General features: G+C 44.2%; 1 protein-coding gene across 1 annotated transcript in view; it reads left to right on the top strand.

Annotated features, from left to right (window-relative positions):
* Positions 1-25,201, top strand: part of ADAMTS16 (ADAM metallopeptidase with thrombospondin type 1 motif 16) — a 370,445-nt gene that overhangs the window by 83,204 nt on the left and 262,040 nt on the right. The window contains exons 6-9 of the mRNA XM_077269610.1: positions 5,230-5,313; positions 15,114-15,273; positions 16,305-16,410; positions 17,016-17,153. Coding sequence (XP_077125725.1) covers positions 5,230-5,313; positions 15,114-15,273; positions 16,305-16,410; positions 17,016-17,153 — 488 coding nt within the window. The remainder of the gene's footprint in view (positions 1-5,229; positions 5,314-15,113; positions 15,274-16,304; positions 16,411-17,015; positions 17,154-25,201) is intronic.

The following is a 25,201-nucleotide window of genomic DNA, read 5'->3' on the forward strand; positions in this document are numbered from 1 at the left end:
TATTAGTCATTATATTCTAGGCTCTGTGTGCTTAGAATTTCTGATTTTGCCATTCTACCCAGTTAATTCTTCTCTTTTCCATTTGGTCTATGACTAGTGATGAGCAAATTAGTTTGGAAAACGATCACCAAACACAATCGGAAAAATCTGAAAAAAATTGGTGACATTCGGTAAAAGCTGCGGGAAAATATTTGCGTTGCCACAAAAGTATTTTCAGCACTTAAGCACTTAAGCAATGATAGTGGTGGTGTATCATGAGCATTTAGCACATGTTTGATGAGGGGAGGGAGTAGCTCAGAGACACGGCATTCTTGTAAACTGTCTTTTTTTGTCCTAACTTTGTGTCCTGACACAACGGCTTGTGTTATTGGCTGCTGAAATCCCATGTCCCTCTCCATTTAAAGTGCGGACATCTTGTTTCAGTGCCATTTTGACACTAACAAGAGGCTGCTCCTGACGCTGGCACTGTGAGCAGCAAGATTTTAGCTAGTTAGCTAGGCAGTTGTATATCAGTCAGATAGTGTAGCTAGCTACTGTCCAGTGTGGCTGTTAAATTTCCCTTCCAGCATTTTTTTGCCAGTACTGAGGTTCACAGACAGAGCCAGCAGGGCACGTCCTGCAAGTGTGTTGCACACTGTGACATGTGAAGAAGGTTTTAAACTGTAGACACTTCCGGAGTCATAACAGCCATGCCATGTATTGTTAAAAGGCCAGATCATGAATGCTGATGCCATTCTGCTCTCATTAGTGTAGGGATAGGACACAGCTGGATTGAAGAGAGATTCTAACTGCACACTTTGCAAAAAATCCGCTGAGTACTCTGCAAGCCATATCTGTAGGAATACTTTGCCAACAGCCGCTATGTGTACTCTGCAAGCCATATATGTGGGAGCACTGTGTCTTTAAGCCACTGTGTCTACTCTGCACCCCCCCACCTGTGGGAGTACTGTTTCAAATAGCTGCTGTGTGTTCTAGTAGTGTTGCAAATTAATTAATTAATTGACATAATTCATCTCTTTGCCATTAGTAGGACAAAAATAATTTTTCTGGACCTGTGTTTTTTGTTTTTTTTTGTGGTCTGGGAAACCACCGTGGGCAGCCTGGCACACCTGAGCTAATACATTCTGCAGTGCCTACATAATGACCATTGAGTTGCCCAAATTGATATCAATGCAATTACTGGGTGGCCACCCTGTTGGATATCTGCTACAAGAACAGTGTACCATCATTACTTCCTCCAAATGCATCAAAACAAGCAGATGCTGGTAGAGAAACTGATTACTTTCCCACCTGACAGCGGGGATCAGTGGACTTACAAGGCAGAGGAGGACGTCTCCAACGCAGCTGAGTTACCGCCAGCACTTTGAAAGGCAGGGTTACCATTGCAGAAATGTTGCCACATCACGAACATGTAATAGGGTCTGTATTAGCAGGAGCCAGCGTTACAACAACATGGTGGAAGATTACCTGTCAACACGTCTCAATGAATAGAAGTCTGCCCTCTTTAACTTCTGGGTCTTCAAATTGGACACATGGTCTGAGTTTGCCCTTTATGCCCTGGTAGTGCTGGCCTGCCCTGTGGCAAATGAACTGTCAGAGTATGTATTTAACATAGCAGGGGTGTGATCACAAACCAGTGCATCTGCCTATCCACATCCAACGCGGAGATCGTAACATTCCATAAAATGAACCAGGTGTGGATCCCACAGGACTTGTCCTTACCTTTTGAATGACTAGACAACTATACCAGCTGCAACCAGCCAATATTCTGCTCTATTTGCCATTTGTTTCATTTTGTGCCTCCTCCCGAAATAAAAACCCTAAACTGTGTTGGCCAACTCCTTTGCATCTTCCACCTATACCGCCTCATCCTCTTCTTCCTCCACTTGGACCTATGCCTTGTGGTTCTAGACAGCTAGTTTTAGTTTTGTTAAATCTAGGTTCTTTTAAGTCCAGTGCATTAAAAAGAATAATAAAAAATACTAAAAAACTTCAGTTTCACCACAGTTCATCGGGAGAATTTCACTGCTGTGAATTTGAACTGTGGTGAACTCGCCTCTGCACAATGAGACTTTTTCTCACTGTGCTAGCGGGGATCTCCGATGTCACTGTAGTTCATTGGTCTGGCTGGGAACGCACCCTCAGTGATCGGCAGTAACCTCAATGATGTCACTGCTAGTCACTGATGCTGCGCTTGCAGCAGCACATTCACCAGTGGTTCTCAGCCTGGACAGTCGCATCTTGGCACCGTCCAGGTTGAAAACTATCACCCAGACATGGATTACGGCATGGGACAGAATGATGGACAGGTGAGGGATATTGTTGTTTTATTTTTGTCTTATTACAGGAGACGAGGAATTGAATGGATTGGGCGTTAGGTTAGTATAACTGTGTTTTTAACTGTGTTTTTGTTATTTTTAAATAAAAAAGTAAGTGTATTTTGTTTTATTTCTAATAAAAACTTTATTCTGGCTGTGTATTTATTTACCATATAACTATAGGGTTAGTAACGGATACGTGTCTTATAGACACCTCTCCATTAGTAATCTGTGGGCTTCATTGCACCTGACAATACAAAAGTGACATGAACCCCACTTGCTATTGCTACAGGGCAAGGGGCAAAAGCTGGGCAAATCGCCAGAATTGGTGCATCTAATAGATGCACCTTTTCTGGGCAGCTGCAAGCTGCCATTTTTAGGCTGGGGGCCAATATCCATGGCCCTTTACCAGTCTGTGAATACCAGCCTCAAGCTGTCTGCTTTAGCTTGGCTGGTTGTCAAAAATTTTACTAAAAAATACTGCTTGAGGACCCCTCTGTTCTTGATAACCAGCCTTGCTGAAGCTGAGAGTTGCAGCCACCAGCTGTGAGTTTTGCCTGGCTGGCTATCAACAATATATGGGAATCCACGCTGTTTTTTTTATTCTTTATTTACAGCGCTGGCTAATGAATACTCCCATCAACAGCTCCTACTCTCACTTGCATTGGCTGATGGGAGAAGTAGTCCCATCAGCTGACACCAATGACTAGAGGTAAACTTTATACCTCCGATTATAACTGAGGGCTCACTCTGTCATTTGACAGCGTGGGAACCACGGCTGTCTGACCGGCAGTGATGATTTTACCGCTGATCAGAAGTGGTGTTTGCCGAGCTGTCATGCATTTTACAGCACAGCAAATGCCTGGTGTTCAGGGGGCCAAACCTGAACAGTAACATGGACTTCCTATTGAAGTCCATGTTCGGTGTCTGTGCCTGAACAGTAGGTGTTCGGGTTTGCCCATTTCTAATGCAGAGTACGATTCCATTATCCCTATCTCAAATATTCAGGCGTGGTTGCCTGCTTTGAACATTAATTTTTTCATGGCAAACACTTCATACTCCCAGGACTCTAAGGCAACAGCATTGGGAAGGCGTCCTAAGGCAAAGGCGCTGGGACTGGTGGGAGCAAGCCTCACAGTGGATGTCTAGCTGTATCCCAAACTGCAAGCTTTTTATCTGTGGCTGCTCTATTGTATGCTACTGAAGATAAAAGTTTGGCTATGTGGGTGAAATTTGTAAGCTGCTTCTGTAGAGGTACTCTGCCCTATTGTCTGTGAGCAAAATATTTAACTGGACAGCCACTAGAAAGCCTATCACCAAGACAAAGGATACACCAGGAGGACCAGGCTGAATTATATATATATATATACCTTTATTAATTCATAAGTGGCAGTACAACATCAAATAATATATTATTAAAACCTAGTATTAATTTATACACAAAGTGTGCTGTGCAGGACGGCAATATAAATATCAGTTCAATAAACGGAAGCCCTATTGCACATATAAAGATTTACCAGTATTTCTGTGCCAGGTAATGATTTCCAACATAGGGGTAAAAAGATTCCCAGAAGCAAAAGTGTGAATTTATACCAAAATATTATAAATATAAAAAAATTGTATTGTGCCAAAGATATAAAAGTGCTTAAAGTGCAATCAATTGGAACAACACAAAAGTGTGCGCAAAGAAGGGACAATTACCCTTATGGCTTCACATACGATGCCAAATAAAAAGTGCAAAGTGCAGGGAATATTAATAATCATTACCTGTGGGTACCTCGCCGTCCTGAACACGCACACACCCGACACGTGTTTCGGAAAACCTAGTTCCTTCCCCCTGACGAAGGAACTAGGTTTTCCGAAACACGTGTCGGGTGTGTGCGTGTTCAGGACGGCGAGGTACCCACAGGTAATGATTATTAATATTCCCTGCTCTTTAGCACTTTGCACTTTTTATTTGGCATCGTATGTGAAGCCATAAGGGTAATTGTCCCTTCTTTGCGCACACTTTTGTGTTGTTCCAATTGATTGCACTTTAAGCACTTTTATATCTTTGGCACAATACAATTTTTTTATATTTATAATATTTTGGTATAAATTCACACTTTTGCTTCTGGGAATCTTTTTACCCCTATGTTGGAAATCATTACCTGGCACAGAAATACTGGTAAATCTTTATATGTGCAATAGGGCTTCCGTTTATTGAATTGATATTTATATTGCCATCCTGCACAGCACACTTTGTGTATAAATTAATACTAGGTTTTAATAATATATTATTTGATGTTGTACTGCCACTTATGAATTAATAAAGGTATATATATATATATAATTCAGCCTGGTCCTCCTGGTGTATCCTTTGTCTTGGTGCTTGGCTTCTAACTCTTGGTGCAAGTGGTTTCCACTTCCTTATTCAAAAGACACTCTGGTGAATTAGAATATTATAACAATATACAGATTATTTATCATATGTTGGTACCCCAATCAGAGTTGCTCTTTTGGTTGTTTTTCCACTAGAAAGCCTGTAGAATGGTTAAAAATTAGAAGCTCCTCCCCCCCCCATAAAAAAACATCCTAGATGAATTTTCACTATAGTCATGCTTTCTCATTGGCTGACTTTAAAAGGAAAGATTTGGTTAGAATAAAGTCGTCTTGTTGCCAAAATGTATTTTGAAGACATTATCATCTACTTTTGTTTGGTAACAGTGTTGAAATGTATAGTCAACAATATTTCTTAATGCCACAAAAGGTGTGGTATAAAGTTTTTATAGGAGCCAGCACAGATGTCAGCAACTTTTATGGTATGCAGTTTCACATAATTTTAGAATACATATTTTCAGCAAACATTATGTGAATACTGCACTCTGCTGCAGTCTGTAATACAAAGTTTCATATTGCTTTTTTTTTCCAGGTGTCCGCTTTGTTTAAAGATGGAACAATAGGTGGGAACATTAATGTTGTCATCAGTGGTCTTATTTTACTGGAAGATGAGCAGGTAAGATTGATATTATTTTCTAGCTGATCAGAAACCGTAAAGACCAGCTAGATTTATGGTATGTGGTCTTGGTGGATGTATGAAGCTGGCTCAGGAACTCTGCACACACATTAAAGGAACTCTCAGCACAGATTGACTGTTCAAACAAATAACAGGTGCTCGGTGCATAATGGTGTGGCCAATCATTTAAATACACCTTCCCACCTGCTTGTTTTCCATCCTTCTTTCTCTATGAAGCCAGAGCTGTCACACCAAAAAAAGGCTTTGGCGATAGAAGGGAAAACAAGCAGATGAGAAGGTGTATTTAAATGATTGGCTCCGCCATGAAGCACTGAGCATTGGGAAATTGTCAGCACAGAATGACTGTTCAAAGTCCCTTTAACAGGCATTTGCCATCTGCAACAGCTACTGCTGTTGTGCCTAACACGTAGTAAAAAGAACAACAGACCAGTAGTGGTAGTTGCGATCTGCTTGCCTCTTGTGCCCAGGGCTGATCTCTGCCCATACAGAGCAGTCACAGACTGCTGCTGCCACTGATTCAGCGGCTTCCTCTTAGGGTATGTTCCCACAGTCAGGAAATGCTGCGGGTTGGACGCTGCTTACATCCGCAGAGTCCAACCTGCAGCGGCCAAATATTACAGCATAGTGGATGGGATTTGAAGACATCTCATCTCCACTATGCTTGCAGGGATGCCTCCGGCTTCCCTGTGGAGACGGACATGCAGCTTGTCTTTCGAGACCGCAGCATGTCAATTTATCTTGCGGAGATGCTCAGTCTCTGCAAGATAAATTTCTCATCCAATGTATTGGGCGCGGTGATTCCACATGGTTCAATGAACACATATGGAATCACCTGCGTTCAAAAGCCGGCGCTTTGGACGGAGCGGACATGTGCTGCATCCAAAGCGCTGCCGGTTCCTGACTGCGGGAACATACCCTTAAATCATGTCGGCAGAGCGGCAGCTGTTATGACCCCAATGGCAGAGGGTCTCAGAAATAAATACCAAGTCTGCAAACACAAAAAACCAGCTCATAGGGCAGTGGTAACTGGGCTGACCGTATATCTAATCCTAGCACCACAAATAGCAGCAGCCGGGGAACGTGCCTACGTTGGTTCTAGATGTCTCGCGCCAGCCGGAGAACTAACTAACCCTAGAAGGGAAAAGATAGACCTTTCTTGCCTCCAGAGAAAAGACCCCAAAAGTTGGATACAAGCCCCCAACAAATAATAACGGTGAGGTAAGAAGAAAAGACAAACGTAAGAATGAACTAGGTATTTAGCAAAGAGAGGCCCACTGACTAATAGCAGAATATAGTAAGATGACTTATACGGTCAGCAAAAACCCTATCAAAAATATCCACGCTGGATATTCAAGAACCCCCGAACCGTCTAACGGCCCGGGGGGAGAATACCAGCCCCCTAGAGCTTCCAGCAAAATCAGAAATCACATTTAGTACAAGCTGGACAAAAAATAAGAGCAATACAAATAACCAAAAAACAAGGAAGCAGGACAGCTTAATTTTGCAAGAACCAAGACCAGCAGACAGGAGCAAACAGAAAGGACTGATTACAACGATGCCAGGCACCAGACTAAGAATTCAGGAAGTTCATATAGCAACACCCCTGGACTAACGACCCAGGTGGTGCCAAACTGAGGAAAGACAATCCCAGAGTCATATCACTAGTGACCACAAGAGGGAGCCAAAAAAGTCTAATTCACAACAGTACCCCCCCTTTAAGGAGGGGTCACCGAACCCTCACCAAGACCACCAGGGCGATCAGGATGAGCAGCGTGAAAGGCACAAACTAAATCGGCCGCATGCACATCAGAGGCAACCACCCAGGAATTATCCTCCTGACCATAGCCCTTCCACTTGACCAGATACTGAAGCCTCTGCCTGGAGAGACAAGAATCCAACATCTTCTCCACCACGTACTCCAACTCGCCCTCAACCAACACCGGAGCAGGAGGCTCAACAGAAGGAACCAAAGGTACAACGTACCGCCGCAACAAAGACCTATGGAACACGTTGTGAATGGCAAACGACACCGGAAGATCCAAGCGAAAGGACACAGGATTAAGGATTTCCAATATCTTGTAAGGACCGATGAAGCGAGGCTTAAATTTAGGAGAGGAAACCTTCATAGGAACAAATCGAGAAGACAGCCATACCAAATCCCCAACACGAAGTCGGGGACCCACACCGCGACGGCGGTTGGCAAAACGCTGAGCCTTCTCCTGTGACAACTTTAAGTTGTCCACCACATGATTCCAAATCTGCTGCAACCTATCCACCACAGAATCTACCCCAGGACAGTCAGAAGGCTCCACATGTCCCGAGGAAAAACGAGGATGGAAACCAGAGTTGCAGAAAAATGGCGAAACCAAAGTAGCGGAACTAGCCCGATTATTAAGGGCAAACTCAGCCAACGGCAAGAAGGTCACCCAATCATCCTGATCTGCAGAAACAAAACACCTCAAATAAGCCTCCAAAGTCTGATTAGTTCGCTCCGTTTGTCCATTAGTCTGAGGATGAAAGGCAGACGAAAACGACAAATCAATGCCCATCTTAGCACAAAAGGATCGCCAGAACCTGGAAACAAACTGGGATCCTCTGTCAGACACGATATTCTCAGGAATGCCGTGCAAACGAACCACATTCTGAAAGAACAAAGGAACCAGATCGGAAGAGGAAGGCAGCTTAGGCAAAGATACCAAATGGACCATCTTGGAAAAGCGATCACATACCACCCAGATGACAGACATGCCCTGAGACACCGGAAGATCTGAAATGAAATCCATGGAATTGTGTGTCCAAGGCCTCTTCGGGACAGGCAAGGGCAAGAGCAACCCGCTGGCACGAGAACAGCAAGGCTTAGCTCGAGCACAAGTCCCACAGGACTGCACAAATGACTGCACATCCCGTGACAAGGAAGGCCACCAGAAGGACCTAGCCACCAAATCTCTGGTGCCAAAAATTCCCGGATGCCCTGCCAACACCGAGGAATGAACCTCGGAAATGACTCTGCTGGTCCACTTATCAGGAACAAACAGTCTGTCAGGTGGACAAGAGTCAGGTCTACCAGCCTGAAATCTCTGCAACACACGTCGCAAATCCGGAGAAATGGCTGACAGGATTACTCCCTCTTTAAGAATACCAACTGGTTCTGCGACTCCAGGAGAGTCAGGCACAAAGCTCCTTGAAAGAGCATCAGCCTTCACATTCTTTGAACCTGGTAAATACGAGACCACAAAGTCAAAACGGGAGAAAAACAATGACCAACGGGCCTGTCTAGGATTCAGGCGTTTAGCAGACTCGAGATACATCAGATTTTTGTGATCAGTCAAGACCACCACACGATGCTTAGCACCCTCGAGCCAATGACGCCACTCCTCAAATGCCCACTTCATGGCCAGCAACTCCCGATTGCCAACATCATAATTCCGCTCAGCAGGCGAAAACTTCCTAGAGAAAAAAGCACATGGTCTCATTACAGAGCAACCAGGGCCTCTCTGCGACAAAACGGCCCCTACCCCAATCTCAGAAGCATCCACTTCAACCTGAAAGGGAAGTGAGACATCAGGCTGGCACAAAACAGGCGCTGAAGTAAACCGGCGCTTCAACTCTTGGAAAGCCTCCACGGCTGCAGGAGCCCAGTTAGCAACATCAGAACCTTTCTTGGTCATATCCGTCAAAGGTTTAACAACGCTAGAAAAATTAGCGATAAAACGACGGTAGAAGTTAGCAAAGCCCAAGAACTTCTGAAGACTCTTAACTGACGTGGGTTGAGTCCAATCATGAATAGCTCGGACCTTGACTGGGTCCATCTCCACCGCAGAAGGGGAAAAAATAAAACCCAAAAAGGGAACCTTCTGTACTCCAAAGAGACACTTTGAGCCCTTAACAAATAAAGCATTCTCACGCAAAACCTGAAACACCATCCTGACCTGCTCTACATGCGAGTCCCAATCATCAGAAAAAAACAGAATATCATCCAGATAAACAATCATAAATTTATCCAGATACTTCCGGAAAATATCATGCATAAAGGACTGAAACACTGAAGGAGCATTAGAGAGCCCAAAAGGCATCACCAAGTACTCAAAATGACCTTCGGGCGTATTAAATGCAGTTTTCCATTCATCTCCTTGCTTAATGCACACAAGGTTGTACGCACCACGAAGATCTATCTTGGTGAACCACTTGGCACCTTTAATCCGGGCAAACAAGTCCGACAACAGAGGCAAAGGATACTGAAATTTAACAGTGATTTTATTCAGAAGCCGATAGTCAATACAAGGTCTCAAAGATCCGTCCTTCTTGGCCACAAAAAAGAATCCCGCACCAAGAGGGGAAGAGGATGGACGGATATGCCCCTTCTCCAGAGATTCCTTGATATACGAACGCATTGCGGTATGCTCAGGTACAGACAGATTAAATAGTCTTCCCTTAGGAAATTTACTACCTGGAATCAAATCTATAGCGCAGTCACAGTCCCTATGAGGAGGCAGAGCACTGGACCTGGACTCGCTGAATACATCCTGAAAATCAGACAAATACTCTGGAACTTCCGAAGGAATAGAGGAAGCAATAGACACCGGCGGGGAATCACCATGAATTCCCTGACAGCCCCAACTTGACACAGACATTGCCTTCCAATCCAAGACTGGATTATGGGTCTGTAACCATGGCAGACCCAAAACGACCAAATCATGCATTTTATGCAGAACAAGAAAACGAATCACCTCCCGATGTTCAGGAGTCATGCACATGGTTACCTGTGTCCAAAACTTTTATTTTCCGCCAATGGCGTAGCATCAATACCTCTAAGAGGGATAGGATTTACCAACGGCTCAAGAACAAAACCACAGCGCTTGGCAAATGACAGATCCATAAGACTCAGGGCAGCACCTGAATCCACAAACGCCATAACAGGGTAGGAAGACAATGAGCAAATTAAAGTCACAGACAAAATAAATTTAGGTTGCAAATTACCAATGGCGACAGGACTAACAACCCTTGTTAGGCGTTTAGAGCATGCTGATATAACATGTGTAGAATCACCACAGTAAAAACACAACCCATTTTGACGTCTATGATTTTTCCGTTCATTTCTAGTCTGAATTCTACCACATTGCATTAAATCAGGTGTTTGTTCAGACAACACCACAAGAGGATTAGCGGCTTTGCGCTCCCGCAAACGCCGGTCAATTTGAATAGCCAGCGCCATGGAATCATTCAGACTTGTAGGAATGGAGAAACCCACCATCACATTCTTAATGGCTTCAGAAAGGCCATTTCTGAAATTTGCGGCCAGAGCACACTCATTCCACTGAGTAAGCACGGACCATTTCTGAAATTTTTGGCAATACACTTCAGCTTCATCCTGGCCCTAAGAAATAGCCAGCAAGGCTTTTTCTGCCTGAATTTCAAGATTGGGTTCCTCGTAAAGCAATCCGAGCGCCAGAAAAAACGCATCAATATATTTGCCAATGCCGGATCTCCTGGCGCTAGCGAGAAGGCCCAATCCTGAGGGTCGCCCCGTAAGAAAGAGATAACAATTTTAACTTGCTGAGCTGAGTCTCCAGACGAACGGGGTCTCAGAGATAGAAACAATTTACAATTATTCCTGAAATTCCTAAACTTAAATCGGTCTCCAGAGAACAGTTCAGGAATAGGTATTTTAGGTTCAGACATAGGACTACTGGTAACAAAATCTTGTATGCCCTGCACACGAGCAGCAAGCTGGTCCACACTTGTAATCAAGGTCTGGACATTCATGTCTGCAGCAAGCTCAAGCCACTCAGAGGTAAAGGGGAGGAAGAAAGAGAGGGAAAAAAAAAAAAACCTCAGAATTTCCTTTCTTATTATCCCACTTCTGCAATGCATTAAACATTCAACTTTGGCCTGGCATACTGTTATGACCCCAATGGCAGAGGGTCTCAGAAATAAATACCAAGTCTGCAAACACAAAAAACCAGCTCATAGGGCAGTGGTAACTGGACTGACCGTATATCTAATCCTAGCACCACAAATAGCAGCAGCCGGGGAACGTTCCTACGTTGGTTCTAGACGTCTCGCGCCAGCCGGAGAACTAACTAACCCTAGAAGGGAAAAGATAGACCTTTCTTGCCTCCAGAGAAAAGACCCCAAAAGTTGGATACAAGCCCCCAACAAATAATAACGGTGAGGTAAGAAGAAAAGACAAACGTAAGAATGAACTAGGTATTTAGCAAAGAGAGGCCCACTGACTAATAGCAGAATATAGTAAGATGACTTATACGGTCAGCAAAAACCCTATCAAAAATATCCACGCTGGATATTCAAGAACCCCCGAACCGTCTAACGGCCCGGGGGGAGAATACCAGCCCCCTAGAGCTTCCAGCAAAATCAGAAATCACATTTAGTACAAGCTGGACAAAAAATAAGAGCAATACAAATAACCAAAAAACAAGGAAGCAGGACAGCTTAATTTTGCAAGAACCAAGACCAGCAGACAGGAGCAAACAGAAAGGACTGATTACAACGATGCCAGGCACCAGACTAAGAATTCAGGAAGTTCATATAGCAACACCCCTGGACTAACGACCCAGGTGGTGCCAAACTGACGAAAGACAATCCCAGAGTCATATCACTAGTGACCACAAGAGGGAGCTAAAAAAGTCTAATTCACAACAGGCAGCTTCTTTTCTGCTCTGCTCTTTGGATGGGATGTGACTGCTGCCATCATGATGATTGACAGCCGACTCCCCGCTGCCTAACCTGGGGATCCTGCTGTCAATTCAATTAGCATGATGTTGTCAGTAACGTTCAGTCAACAGGGCAGACCAGGTGAAGAATATCTGCTATGTTAATGTAGAGCAGCATAATTGCCAGCTGGAGCAGTCAGTTACCATCCTGAGCAGACTGCAGGTAGAACAGACAGGCAGTTCCCTCTATTTGTTAGTTTTTAGGCCCATAATAAAAATAAAATAAAATATTCCTGGATAACCCTTTAAAACAATGTAAAAGTTGCTGTCAATCATTTGACAGCAGCATTTGTTTTCTTGTTTCGCTGCACTCCCTACAAAAAAAATGCAGCAAAAAGAGAAAAACATTGTGTATATGCCAAAATGGTATCAATGTAACCTCGGTGTATGAAAACCGAGCTCTCACCAAGTGTAACTAATCCCCCCAAAAGTTACAAATTTCAGAAAATGGTGACACAAACCAATTTTTTTTTACCATAAAATCATAACCCTTGTATAAGTTTGGTAAGACTGTACTACTACTGACCTGAGGAAACATACTGTTGGGTCATTTTTACTTAATGTAATTTATTCTATGAAAAACAAAGCCCAAAAACAATGGCAGATTGATTTCTTTTTAACATTTAACACACTTTAAAATAGTCTAGTTTTCAGTATATTACATGGCAAAGTGAATGATGTCCTTCAAAACTATTACTCGTCCCACCAAAAAAAGTCTTTATATAGCTTTGTTGATGGACAAAAAAGTTATAGCTCTTGAATGAATGTGGAGTAAAAAATGAAAGCGCAAAAACATTAAATTTCCCAGTCTTGAAGGGGTTTAACCTAAAAAAGGGAATACAATAAGCAATCAAAATGTGACCATAGCTCTAGTCATTAGCAGGAGCATTCATGTACCATACCACTGGCATCATCACAGATAGTGAGAGAATGCATAATGGCCATAATAAAGGCACGTGGCCAGGGAAAAGAGAAACATTTTTTGCACCATTTTGTTTGTTTTCAAACCTATTTAGAAACTTGTATAAACACTTTACACTTTTTCCATTCAAAAACTTCGAATGATATGTTAAGTCAATGACTAACTACAAAATAATACATGGATTAAAAATTCTGGTAGAAAGTAACCCTTAATTATATACAGGACATTCTTTTTCTACTAGGTCCTTGTGCCCAATTTATGAATGGACTGTTTTGTGGATTGCTAATTCTCACTAAATTACTATTTTTTTTTTCATCTTTTATCAAAACTAAGATCAGAAGATATGTAAACTTTATGGTGAAGGAAACATCTGCTGTTGCTCTTGTTCCTAGCCAATTTTTGGTGTGTTGATTGCAAGAGCTGTCAAGAAAAGACATGGCTTGATCAGTGGAAACAACATAGCACATTTCATTTCACTATTGTGATGCCGCTCGACTTAATGAATGATTTGCGTTAATTTTAATACTTGGTAGAAACCTTACTTATATTTAGTAGACTTTTATGAATGTAAATTCATGGTTAGGTGCATGAAGTAGATAGTGATCTGTCGAGGCTGTAGCTATACACAGAAGTGTCTATTTTTGTAAAGTGTTGGTTAGTCATTTCTTTCAGTGAAGGCACCCAAACCTGTAGAGACTTTAGGAATCTCTTTTTTTAATATTTTGTAGCCAGAAATGTCTTTGACCTGACTGGGACCGCTGAACTAGACAGCTTTGTTATTATTTTTAACTTTTTAAAATATCTTTCTTCATGTTCAGACAGTCAGTGACAGTTTAATTATTTTCCATTTAAGCTTTGACAAAACAACTAGACTTTGGCCAATTTCCACTAAGCTAAAAAAAGTATGTTTTGATCAGACACCTGTGGTAACTTTAATAAATGCAATTTTCTCAAAAATCACTCTGTTAAGAATTTAAGGTATGCTTGTCAGAATAAAAAAAACATACATTTTGTCGCTGAGCAGTCCCTCTTCTTATAGAATGCAGAATTTCACTGGTGTTGTCTAAATGAGGCCTAACAAAGCAAAATTATTCGTCAGTTTTTCTCATGAAGGAGAAAACTGACCTATTATTTCAATCAGTGTTTGGCCTGAATTTCATCCTATTTATCTCGCAAATTTCCCCATTTCCTTTCTGACAGTCCATGAAATTTGGATTGTACTTAGATGTCATCTGAATGTGACTTGCATTGTTGATCTGACCCTTGGATCAAAATCTGACATGTTTCTGCAATCGCGAAAAGGATGGATAAGTGAATAGCCCCAAAGACTATCACAGGTAGAAATGCTATCTTTCAAAAACATGGATAAGTCATATGCGAAAATAAGATGTCTGGATCATCTCTTAGACTAGTATATGATCATCAGCATTAGAAATAATCAGAAAATGACACTGCAATACAAATATATTATTCATATTGTTTTCAAGATGGAGACTCTGAGAAATTCAGGCTGCTTTTGCAGTCTCCCCTAAAAATAAGTTGATCACCTGATAACCTTTTAATAAAAAAAACCCGTATTTACCTGTAACCATAATGGTAATCTGTACATCTGCACATGTTTAAAAGGGTATTTAATTGTGGAAGCGCGGCTGCAGGGGAAATATTAAGCTATATTCTCCCAGCAGCCGCTCGCTTCTTAATATTTTTTTCTTACCTTTCCTATTTTTATTGTAATTTATTGTAATTGGGTATATGACTAACTACTTATTTTACAGTGGAAAAATGTATTGATTACAAAAGCAAAACTGAATTTTCAATTTTGTTTTAGCTCCAATGTTAGAGGCAGTATGATTATTATAGTATGAGAATGGACAGTAACTGTAGATCAGTGCAGTATATTTTATATAACACATTTGCTAAATTATTTCGCAATATGAATGAAAATGTTAATTGTAAAATGGCATCTAACATACATATTTTAATTGTGCTTGTTGTAGCCACCAAAGTAAAATTTGACTTTTTACCCACAAATTAAAGTATTACGTATTCAAATGTGTGAATCTGCATCATTTGCCAATAAAGAGAAACCCTCAGAGTACAAAAAGTAATATGTGCCTCTATTTCAGCCTGGTCTTGTAATAAACCATCATGCTGACCATACACTCAGCAGCTTCTGCCAGTGGCAGTCTGGTCTAATGGGAAAAGATGGAAGTCGGCATGATCATGCCATTCTACTTACTGGTTTGGATATATGCTCCTGGAAGAATGAACCTTGTGACACATTAGGTAGGGTTCCATATGCATTTTTTTATATTTCAGAAATTGCTCGCAAAGCATGCCACAGTCTTTTTCTTTGTTTCATTTTCCTTGTTGTAAAGTTACTTCTAGATCAGATGCATCAATCATTTGTTGATCCACAATTTTCTTTAGTTTAAGTCTGCAGCCTTTGGGTAACATTTTATTCTGCCAACTTTCAAACCACACAGCCAAGTTTTGCAGCCTTCAACTAAAAAATGGATCCCCTTCTCCCCTTGTTACTCATGTTCCATCTTCTCTGCCAATGCCTTCACTGAATAGCCATGAACTAATGAACTCCATTCCAAATATTAAAGTGGTTATTGGAACTTTTGTATATTTGCTTTCTTCTAGGGCTATGAACTTACAGGCAGGTAGTTGCTAACTACTTTCCTGTTCTACCCAACACTGATCTCTGCCAGCTCAGAGCGGTCATCAGCCACTCTTGCTGGCGATTCTGCTGCTTCGTTTGATCTCACATCAACAGAGCAGTTCTTCCTCTTCCAGTCTGCTCTCTGTAGGAATCACTGCTTATGTCATGCTGATTGATAGCCAGCTCCATGCAGTTTGACAGCTAGATCCCCGCAGCCTATCAGCATGACATTGAGAGAGATGCCATGTCAACAGAACAGAGCTTAAGAAAAAAGCTGCTCTGTCAGCATGTAGTCCACACAAGTAACAGAATTGTTGCCTGGAGCGGTTGACTGCTCTAAGCCATTGAGAGGTTGGTATTGGGCAGAAGAGACTACCTGTCTGTAAGTTCTTATCTCATAAGAATAAAAATGCAAAAGTTCCGGATAACTCCTTATAAAAGTGTTATTGTTCTCAGTAACATAAATAAAATATTACATCTGTAGCTTTTGCTACCTTTAAATGACTATCTGGAGCTAAAGAAATATTGTTACAAGATGTTTATACTGGCAGTGGAAACATCAGCACAGACATAGGATGATATGAGATGAGGATCCAACTATGCTGTATATATCATATATGGACAAATAACTTTAAATCTGGTTTTACAGGATTTGCGCCAATTAGTGGTATGTGCAGTAAATATCGTAGCTGCACTATTAATGAGGACACTGGGCTAGGCCTCGCTTTTACTATCGCTCATGAATCAGGTCACAAGTAAGTTCTGTTTTTATTAATCTTCTATATTTTGGTTATATAGAACAATGGATAGTTCTTGGAAAGCCATCCCCTTCATACTTATGTAAATGACTAAAGGTATTTGTTGCCCCAAAAACACAGTTCAAACTGTGCACACACTCCCATGAGTAACTTGGTGTGTGTGCACGCAGCTCTTTTCTCTGCTGTGGCCAGTGGCCACACATTGCACAGTTTAGTGAAGGCACCATCTTTCTCCTTAAACAATGCTTTGGGCAAGCTAACACTGTCCATGACCAGAAGAGGCAAAATATCCAAATTCAGGGGGCAGAACAATGCAATGAAGCTGCTCAGCTACACTAAGGGTGCACCATGCTCCTTAAATAGGAAAAGAAAACATTTCTTGCATAACAGACAAATTTAAACCGTAAAGAGGTTAGTCCCGTGGCTACATGCTTAGTCAAAATTGGGCTTTGGTGGTGACCAACTACCTTTAAATTTAGTGAGCTTCTGTTTATTTATACATGTTTAAAATACTATCTCTCTTCTTTGTGGGACAAATATATGAAATAACTCTTATTCGTATAATTATTATATCATAATTTTATTTTTCTGTTTGTATTCAGTTTCGGAATGATCCATGATGGAGAAGGAAATATGTGTAAGAAGTCTGAAGGCAATATAATGTCACCAACACTGGCAGGACATAATGGAGTCTTCTCTTGGTCAGCCTGTAGCCGACAGTATTTGTACAAGTTTTTAAGGTATTGTAGTTAAAATAAGAAAAATGTTATACATGATGATTGCACATGGCATAACAAGATTGTCTGCCATCCTTGACGCTAATGAAGACGTTCTATTATGCTGGAGTCACACTAGTGTAGAAAATATCATTCCGATGTTGCTCCAGAAAAGTAGGATGAGTGTTATGACTATACAATGCAATTTTTCCCAACAAGCCTCCATATGTCATGTATATGCAATGCATTTTTGTCATCTTTTACATACTGTAATTATCTAGATAATTTAAAGCTAGTTTTTAAACTAATAAAGCAATCTTATATATGGATAGAATACATAACTAGAATAGATAGATATAATTGACTAGATGGCAGCCCGATTCTAAAGAATCGGGAGTCTAGAATCCATATATACTTTATTTATTCAAATGTAAGAATAATACAATTAATAAATAATAGTAAGAAAGAACAAAAAATGGCTGCACTCACCAGCTCTTGACAATTCTTGTTATTTAAGGTACAGTTACACAGGATCCATGAACATGCTTATGAGGGGAGTGATGAAAGACATCAGACAACAACTTTGCGTGTTGTGGCAAATGCCACAACAACGGTTCTTTGCTTAAGAACAATAATGTAAATAATAAATAATATGTATCAATAACTATGTATATTGGTATGTTCTATGACATTTTAAAATATTTCATTATTATGTGGAAAAGCTCTTAGTACCCATACTGGCGCATACTTGTGTGCCCATCAGGTATTTTCACAGTAAAATTTTCACAGGTGGGGCCCCTCGTCCTCCGATTTGGTGGGCGGGGACCCTCGGCCTCCGATTTGGTGGGCGGGGACCCTCGGCCTCCAATTTGGTGGGCGGGGACCCTCGGCCTCCAATTTGGTGGGCGGGGACCCTCGGCCTCCGATTTGGTGGGTGGGGACCCTCGGCCTCCGATTTGGTGGGCGCAGCCCCTCGGCCTCCGATGTGGTGGGCGGGGCCCCTCGGCCTCCGCTTTGGTGGGCGGGGCCGGGCCCCTCGGCCTCCGCTTTTGTGGGCGGGGCCGCTCGGCCTTTGATTTGGTGGGCGGGGCCCCTCGGCCTCCGATTTGGTTGGCGGGGCCCCTCGGCCACCGATTTGGTGGGCGGGGACTCTCGGCCTCCAATTTGGTGGGCGGGGCCCCTCGGCCTCCGATTTGGTTGGCGGGGCCCCTCGGCCTCCGATTTGGTGGGCGGGGACCCTCGGCCTCTGATTTGGTGGGCGGGGACCCTCGGCCTCCGATTTGGTGGGCAGGGACCCTCGGCCTCCGATTTGGTGGTCGGGGACCCTCGGCCTCCGCTTTGGTGGGCGGGGACCCTCGGCCTCCACTTTGGTGGGCGGGGACCCTCGGCCTCCGCTTTGGTGGGCGGAGCCCCTCGGCCTCCGCTTTGGTGGGCAGGGACCCTCGGCCTCCGATTTGGTGGTCGGGGACCCTCGGCCTCCGCTTTGGTGGGCGGGGACCCTCGGCCTCCGCTTTGGTGGGCGGGGCCCCTCGGCCTCCGATTTGGTTGGTGTGGACCCTCGGCCTCCGATTTTGTGGGCGGGGACCCTCGGCCTCCGATTTGGTGGGCGGGGACCCTCGGCCTCCGATTTGGTGGGTGGGGACCCTCGGCCTCCGATTTGGTGGGCGGGGACCCTCGGCCTCCGATTTGGTGGGCGGGGCCCATCGGCCTCCGATGTGGTGGGCGGGGCCCCTCGGCCTCCGATTTGGTGGTCGGGGACCCTCGGCCTCCGCTTTGGTGGGCGGGGACCCCCGGCCTCCGCTTTGGTGGGCGGGGACCCTCGGCCTCCGCTTTGGTGGGTGGGGCCCCTCGGCCTCCGATTTGGTGGGCGGGGCCCCTCGGCCTCCGATTTGGTTGGTGTGGACCCTCGGCCTCTGATTTTGTGGGCGGGGACCCTCGGCCTCCGATTTGGTGGGCGGGGACCCTCGGCCTCCGATTTGGTGGGCGGGGACCCTCGGCCTCCGATTTGGTGGGTGGGGACCCTCGGCCTCTGATTTGGTGGGCGGGGCCCCTCGGCCTCCGATGTGGTGGGCGATGCCCCTCGGCCTCCGCTTTGGTGGGCGGGGCTGGCCCCTCGGCCTCCGCTTTGGTGGGCGGGGCCGCTCGGCCTTCGATTTGGTGGGTGGGGCTCCTCGGCCTCCGATTTGGTTGGCGGGGCCCCTCGGCCTCCGATTTGGTTGGCGGGGCCCCTCGGCCTCCGATTTGGTGGGCGGGGATGCTCGGCCTTCGATTTGGTGGGCGGGGCACCTCGGCCTCCGATTTGGTGGGCGGGGCTGTCATGGTTCTCAATGGCAAGAGACCGTAGTAAAGCATACAAAAGGACTAGCTCTTGGAAGATGGGAACTCGAGCTGACTGTGAGCTAAACCTACCGCACAACTAACAGTGGCCGGGTAGCGTGCCTACGTTTTATCCCTAGACGCCCAGCGCCAGCCGGAGGACTGACTGACCCTAGCAGAGGAAAATACAGACCTGGCTTACCTCTAGAGAAATTTTCCCCAAAAGGCAGACAGTAGCCCCCACATATATTGTCGGTGATTTTAGAGGAAATTGACATACGAAGTATGAAGATAGGTTTAGCAAATTGAGGTCCGCTTACTAGATAGTAGGAAGACAGAAAAGGGGAACTTCACAGTCAGCTGAAAACCCTTTCAAAACACCATCCTGAAATTACTTTAAGACTCTAATATCAACTCATGACACCAGAGTGGCAATTTCAGCTCACAAGAGCTTCCAGCCTCAGAAATATTCAAACACAGAGAACTGGAACAAAAATGCAAAACAATCTTAGGACTACAAGTCCAACTTAGCTGATAGTAGTCTAGGAGCAGGAACATGCAACAGAAAGGCTTCTGGTAACATTGTTGGCCGGCATAGAAATGACTGAGGAGCAAGGCTAAATAGAAACTCCCACATCCTGATGGAAACAGGTGAACAGAGGAGATGAAGCACACAGGTTCAGTACCACCAGTAACCACCGGGGGAGCCCAGAAACCAAATTCACAACAGTACCCCCCCTCAAGGAGGGGGCACCTAACCCTCACCAGAACCACCAGGGCGATCAGGATGAGCCCTATGAAAGGCACGGACCAAATCGGAGGCATGAACATCAGAGGCTGTCACCCAAGAATTATCCTCCTGACCGTAGCCCTTCCACTTGACCAAATACTGAAGTCTCCGTCTGGAAACACGGGAGTCCAAGATCTTCTCGACAACATACTCCAACTCACCCTCAACCAACACCGGAGCAGGAGGCTCAACGGAAGGCACAACCGGTACCTCATACCTGCGCAACAATGACCGATGGAAGACATTATGAATAGAAAAAGATGCAGGGAGGTCCAAACGAAAGGACACAGGGTTAAGAATCTCCAATATCTTGTACGGGCCGATGAACCGAGGCTTAAACTTAGGAGAAGAAACCTTCATAGGGACAAAACGAGAAGACAACCACACCAAGTCCCCAACACAAAGACGAGGACCAGCACGACGACGGCGGTTGGCAAACTGCTGAGTCTTCTCCTGGGACAACTTCAAATTGTCCACCACATGCCCCCAAATCTGATGCAACCTCTCCACCACAGCATCCACTCCAGGACAATCCGAAGACTCCACCTGACCGGAAGAGAAACGAGGATAAAACCCCGAATTACAGAAGAAAGGAGAAACCAAGGTGGCAGAACTAGCCCGGTTATTGAGGGCAAACTCCGCCAAGGGCAAAAAGGCAACCCAATCATCCTGATCCGCAGACACAAAACACCTCAAATAAGTCTCCAAGGTCTGATTAGTTCGCTCGGTCTGGCCATTAGTCTGAGGATGGAAAGCAGACGAAAAAGACAAATCAATGCCCATCCTAGCACAGAACGCTCGCCAAAATCTAGACACGAATTGGGTTCCCCTGTCAGAAACGATATTCTCCGGAATACCATGCAAGCGAACCACATTTTGAAAAAACAGAGGAACCAGCTCGGATGAGGAAGGCAATTTAGGCAAGGGAACCAAATGGACCATCTTAGAGAAACGGTCACACACCACCCAGATGACAGACATCTTCTGAGAAACAGGGAGATCAGAAATAAAATCCATGGAGATGTGAGTCCAAGGCCTCTTCGGAATAGGCAAAGATAACAACAATCCACTAGCCCGAGAACAACAAGGCTTGGCCCGAGCACAAACATCACAAGACTGCACAAAACCTCGCACATCTCGCGACAGGGAAGGCCACCAGAAGGACCTAGCCACCAAATCCCTGGTACCAAAGATTCCAGGATGACCAGCTAACGCAGAAGAATGGACCTCCGAGATGACTCTACTGGTCCAATCATCCGGAACAAACAGTCTACCAGGCGGGCAACGATCAGGTCTATCCGCCTGAAACTCCTGCAAGACCCGTCGCAAGTCTGGGGAAACAGCAGATAATATCACTCCATCCTTAAGGATACCTGTAGGTTCAGAATTACCAGGGGAATCAGGCTCAAAACTCCTAGAAAGGGCATCCGCCTTCACATTTTTAGAACCCGGTAGGTAAGAAACCACAAAATTAAACCGAGAGAAAAATAACGACCAGCGTGCCTGTCTAGGATTCAGGCGCCTGGCAGACTCAAGATAAATCAAATTCTTGTGGTCGGTCAATACCACCACCTGATGTCTAGCCCCCTCAAGCCAATGACGCCACTCCTCAAAAGCCCACTTCATAGCCAAGAGCTCCCGATTACCAATATCATATCAACCAATACCAATACCAACCATACCAATATCAAGCTCAGCGGGCAAAAATTTACGAGAAAAGAACGCGCAAGGTCTCATCACGGAGCAGTCGGAACTTTTCTGCGACAAAACCGCCCCAGCTCCGATTTCTGAAGCGTCGACCTCAACCTGAAAAGGAAGAGTAACATCAGGCTGACGCAATACAGGGGCGGAAGAAAAGCGGCGCTTAAGCTCCCGAAAGGCCTCCACAGCAGCAGGGGACCAATCAGCAACATCAGCACCCTTCTTAGTCAAATCAGTCAACGGCTTAGCAACATCAGAAAAACCAGTTATAAATCGACGATAAAAATTAGCAAAGCCCAAAAACTTCTGAAGGCTCTTAAGAGAAGAGGGTTGCGTCCAATCACAAATAGCCTGAACCTTGACAGGGTCCATCTCAATGGAAGAGGGGGAAAAATGTACCCCAAAAACGAAATCTTTTGAACCCCAAAAACACACTTAGAACCCTTTACACACAAGGAATTAGAGCGCAAAACCTGAAAAACCCTCCTGACCTGTTGGACATGAGAGTCCCAGTCATCCGAAAAAATCAAAATATCATCCAGATACACAATCATAAATTTATCCAAATATTCACGGAAAATGTCATGCATAAAAGACTGAAAGACTGAAGGGGCATTTGAAAGACCAAAAGGCATTACTAAATACTCAAAATGGCCCTCAGGCGTATTAAATGCGGTTTTCCACTCATCCCCCTGCTTAATTCGCACCAAATTATACGCCCCACGAAGATCAATCTTAGAGAACCACTTGGCCCCCTTTATTCGAGCAAACAAATCAGTAAGCAATGGCAAAGGATACTGATATTTAACCGTGATTTTATTCAAAAGCCGATAATCAATACACGGCCTCAAAGAGCCATCTTTTTTAGATACAAAGAAAAAACCGGCTCCTAAGATGACGAAGGACGAATATGTCCCTTTTCCAAGGACTCCTTAATATATTCCCGCATAGCAGCATGTTCAGGCACAGATAGATTAAATAAACGACCCTTTGGAAACTTACTGCCCGGAATCAGATCTATAGTACAATCGCAATCTCTGTGCGGAGGTAGTGAACCAAGTTTAGGCTCCTCAAAAACGTCACGATAATCAGATAAAAATTCCGGAATCTCAGAGGGAATAGATGACGAAATGGAAACCAAAGGTACGTCCCCATGAGTCCCCTGACATCCCCAGCTTAACACAGACATTGCTTTCCAGTCGAGGACTGGGTTATGAGATTGCAGCCATGGCAATCCAAGCACCAACACATCATGTAGATTATACAACACAAGGAAGCGAATAATCTCCTGGTGATCCGGATTAATACGCATAGTTACTTGTGTCCAGTATTGTGGTTTATTACTAGCCAATGGCGTGGAGTCAATACCCTTCAGAGGTATAGGAACTTCCAGAGGCTCTAAATTAAACCCACAGCGTTTGGCAAAGGACCAATCCATAAGACTCAAAGCGGCGCCAGAGTCGACATAGGCGTCCGCGGTAATAGACGATAAAGAGCAAATCAGGGTCACAGATAGAATAAACTTAGACTGTAAAGTGCCAATTGAAACAGACTTATCAACCTTCTTAGTACGTTTAGAGCATGCTGATATAACATGAGTTGAATCACCACAATAGAAGCATAACCCATTTTTTCGCCTAAAATTCTGTCGTTCGCTTCTGGACAGAATTCTATCACATTGCATAATCTCTGGCGCCTTCTCAGTAGACACCGCCAAATGGTGCACAGATTTGCGCTCCCGCAAACGCCGATCAATCTGAATAGCCATTGTCATAGACTCATTCAGACCTGTAGGCACAGGGAACCCCACCATAACATCTTTAATGGCATCAGAGAGACCCTCTCTGAAATTCGCCGCCAGGGCGCACTCATTCCACTGAGTAAGCATAGACCACTTACGAAATTTTTGGCAGTATATTTCAGCCTCATCTTGCCCTTGAGACAGGGCCATCAAGGCTTTTTCAGCCTGAATCTCTAAATGAGGTTCCTCATAAAGCAACCCCAAAGCCAGGAAAAACGCATCCACACTGAGCAACGCAGGATCCCCTGGTGCCAAAGCAAATGCCCAATCCTGAGGGTCGTCCCGGAGCAAGGAAATTACAATCCTGACCTGCTGTGCAGGATCTCCAGCGGAGCGAGATCTCAGAGACAAAAATAATTTACAATTATGTTTGAAATTCTGGAAGCGAGATCTATCCCCGGAGAAAAATTCAGGTAAAGGAATTCTAGGTTCAGATATAGGAGCATGAATTACAAAATCCTGTAAACTTTGAACCTTCATAGCGAGATTATCCAAACCTGTAGCTAAACTCTGAGGATCCATTTTAATCAGGTGAAATCAGAACCATTCAAGGATTAGAAGGAGAGAGAGACGAAGGCTGCAGTAAGCAGAGATGCAAGTGAAGCAACTAATGAGCAAACTCAGAAAAAAAAAAAAAATAAAATTCTCTGCAGACTTCTTTTCTCTCCTTTCTTCTGCCAATTATTTTAACCCTCGGCCGGCCAAACTGTCATGGTTCTCAATGGCAAGAGACCGTAGTAAAGCATACAAAAGGACTAGCTCTTGGAAGATGGGAACTCGAGCTGACTGTGAGCTAAACCTACCGCACAACTAACAGTGGCCGGGTAGCGTGCCTACGTTTTATCCCTAGACGCCCAGCGCCAGCCGGAGGACTGACTGACCCTAGCAGAGGAAAATACAGACCTGGCTTACCTCTAGAGAAATTTTCCCCAAAAGGCAGACAGTAGCCCCCACATATATTGTCGGTGATTTTAGAGGAAATTGACATACGAAGTATGAAGATAGGTTTAGCAAATTGAGGTCCGCTTACTAGATAGTAGGAAGACAGAAAAGGGGAACTTCACAGTCAGCTGAAAACCCTTTCAAAACACCATCCTGAAATTACTTTAAGACTCTAATATCAACTCATGACACCAGAGTGGCAATTTCAGCTCACAAGAGCTTCCAGCCTCAGAAATATTCAAACACAGAGAACTGGAACAAAAATGCAAAACAATCTTAGGACTACAAGTCCAACCTAGCTGATAGTAGTCTAGGAGCAGGAACATGCAACAGAAAGGCTTCTGGTAACATTGTTGGCCGGCATAGAAATGACTGAGGAGCAAGGCTGTTGTGAATTTGGATTCTGGGCTCCCCCGGTGGCTACTGGTGGAATTGAACTGTGTCTTCATCTTCTCTGTTCACCTGTTCCCATCAAGATGTGGGAGTCGCTATATAACCTTGCTGCTCTGTTAGTTGCTTGCC

This window comes from Ranitomeya variabilis, chromosome 6 (assembly GCF_051348905.1).
Source record: "Ranitomeya variabilis isolate aRanVar5 chromosome 6, aRanVar5.hap1, whole genome shotgun sequence".
In the NCBI taxonomy this organism is placed as follows: domain Eukaryota; kingdom Metazoa; phylum Chordata; class Amphibia; order Anura; family Dendrobatidae; genus Ranitomeya; species Ranitomeya variabilis.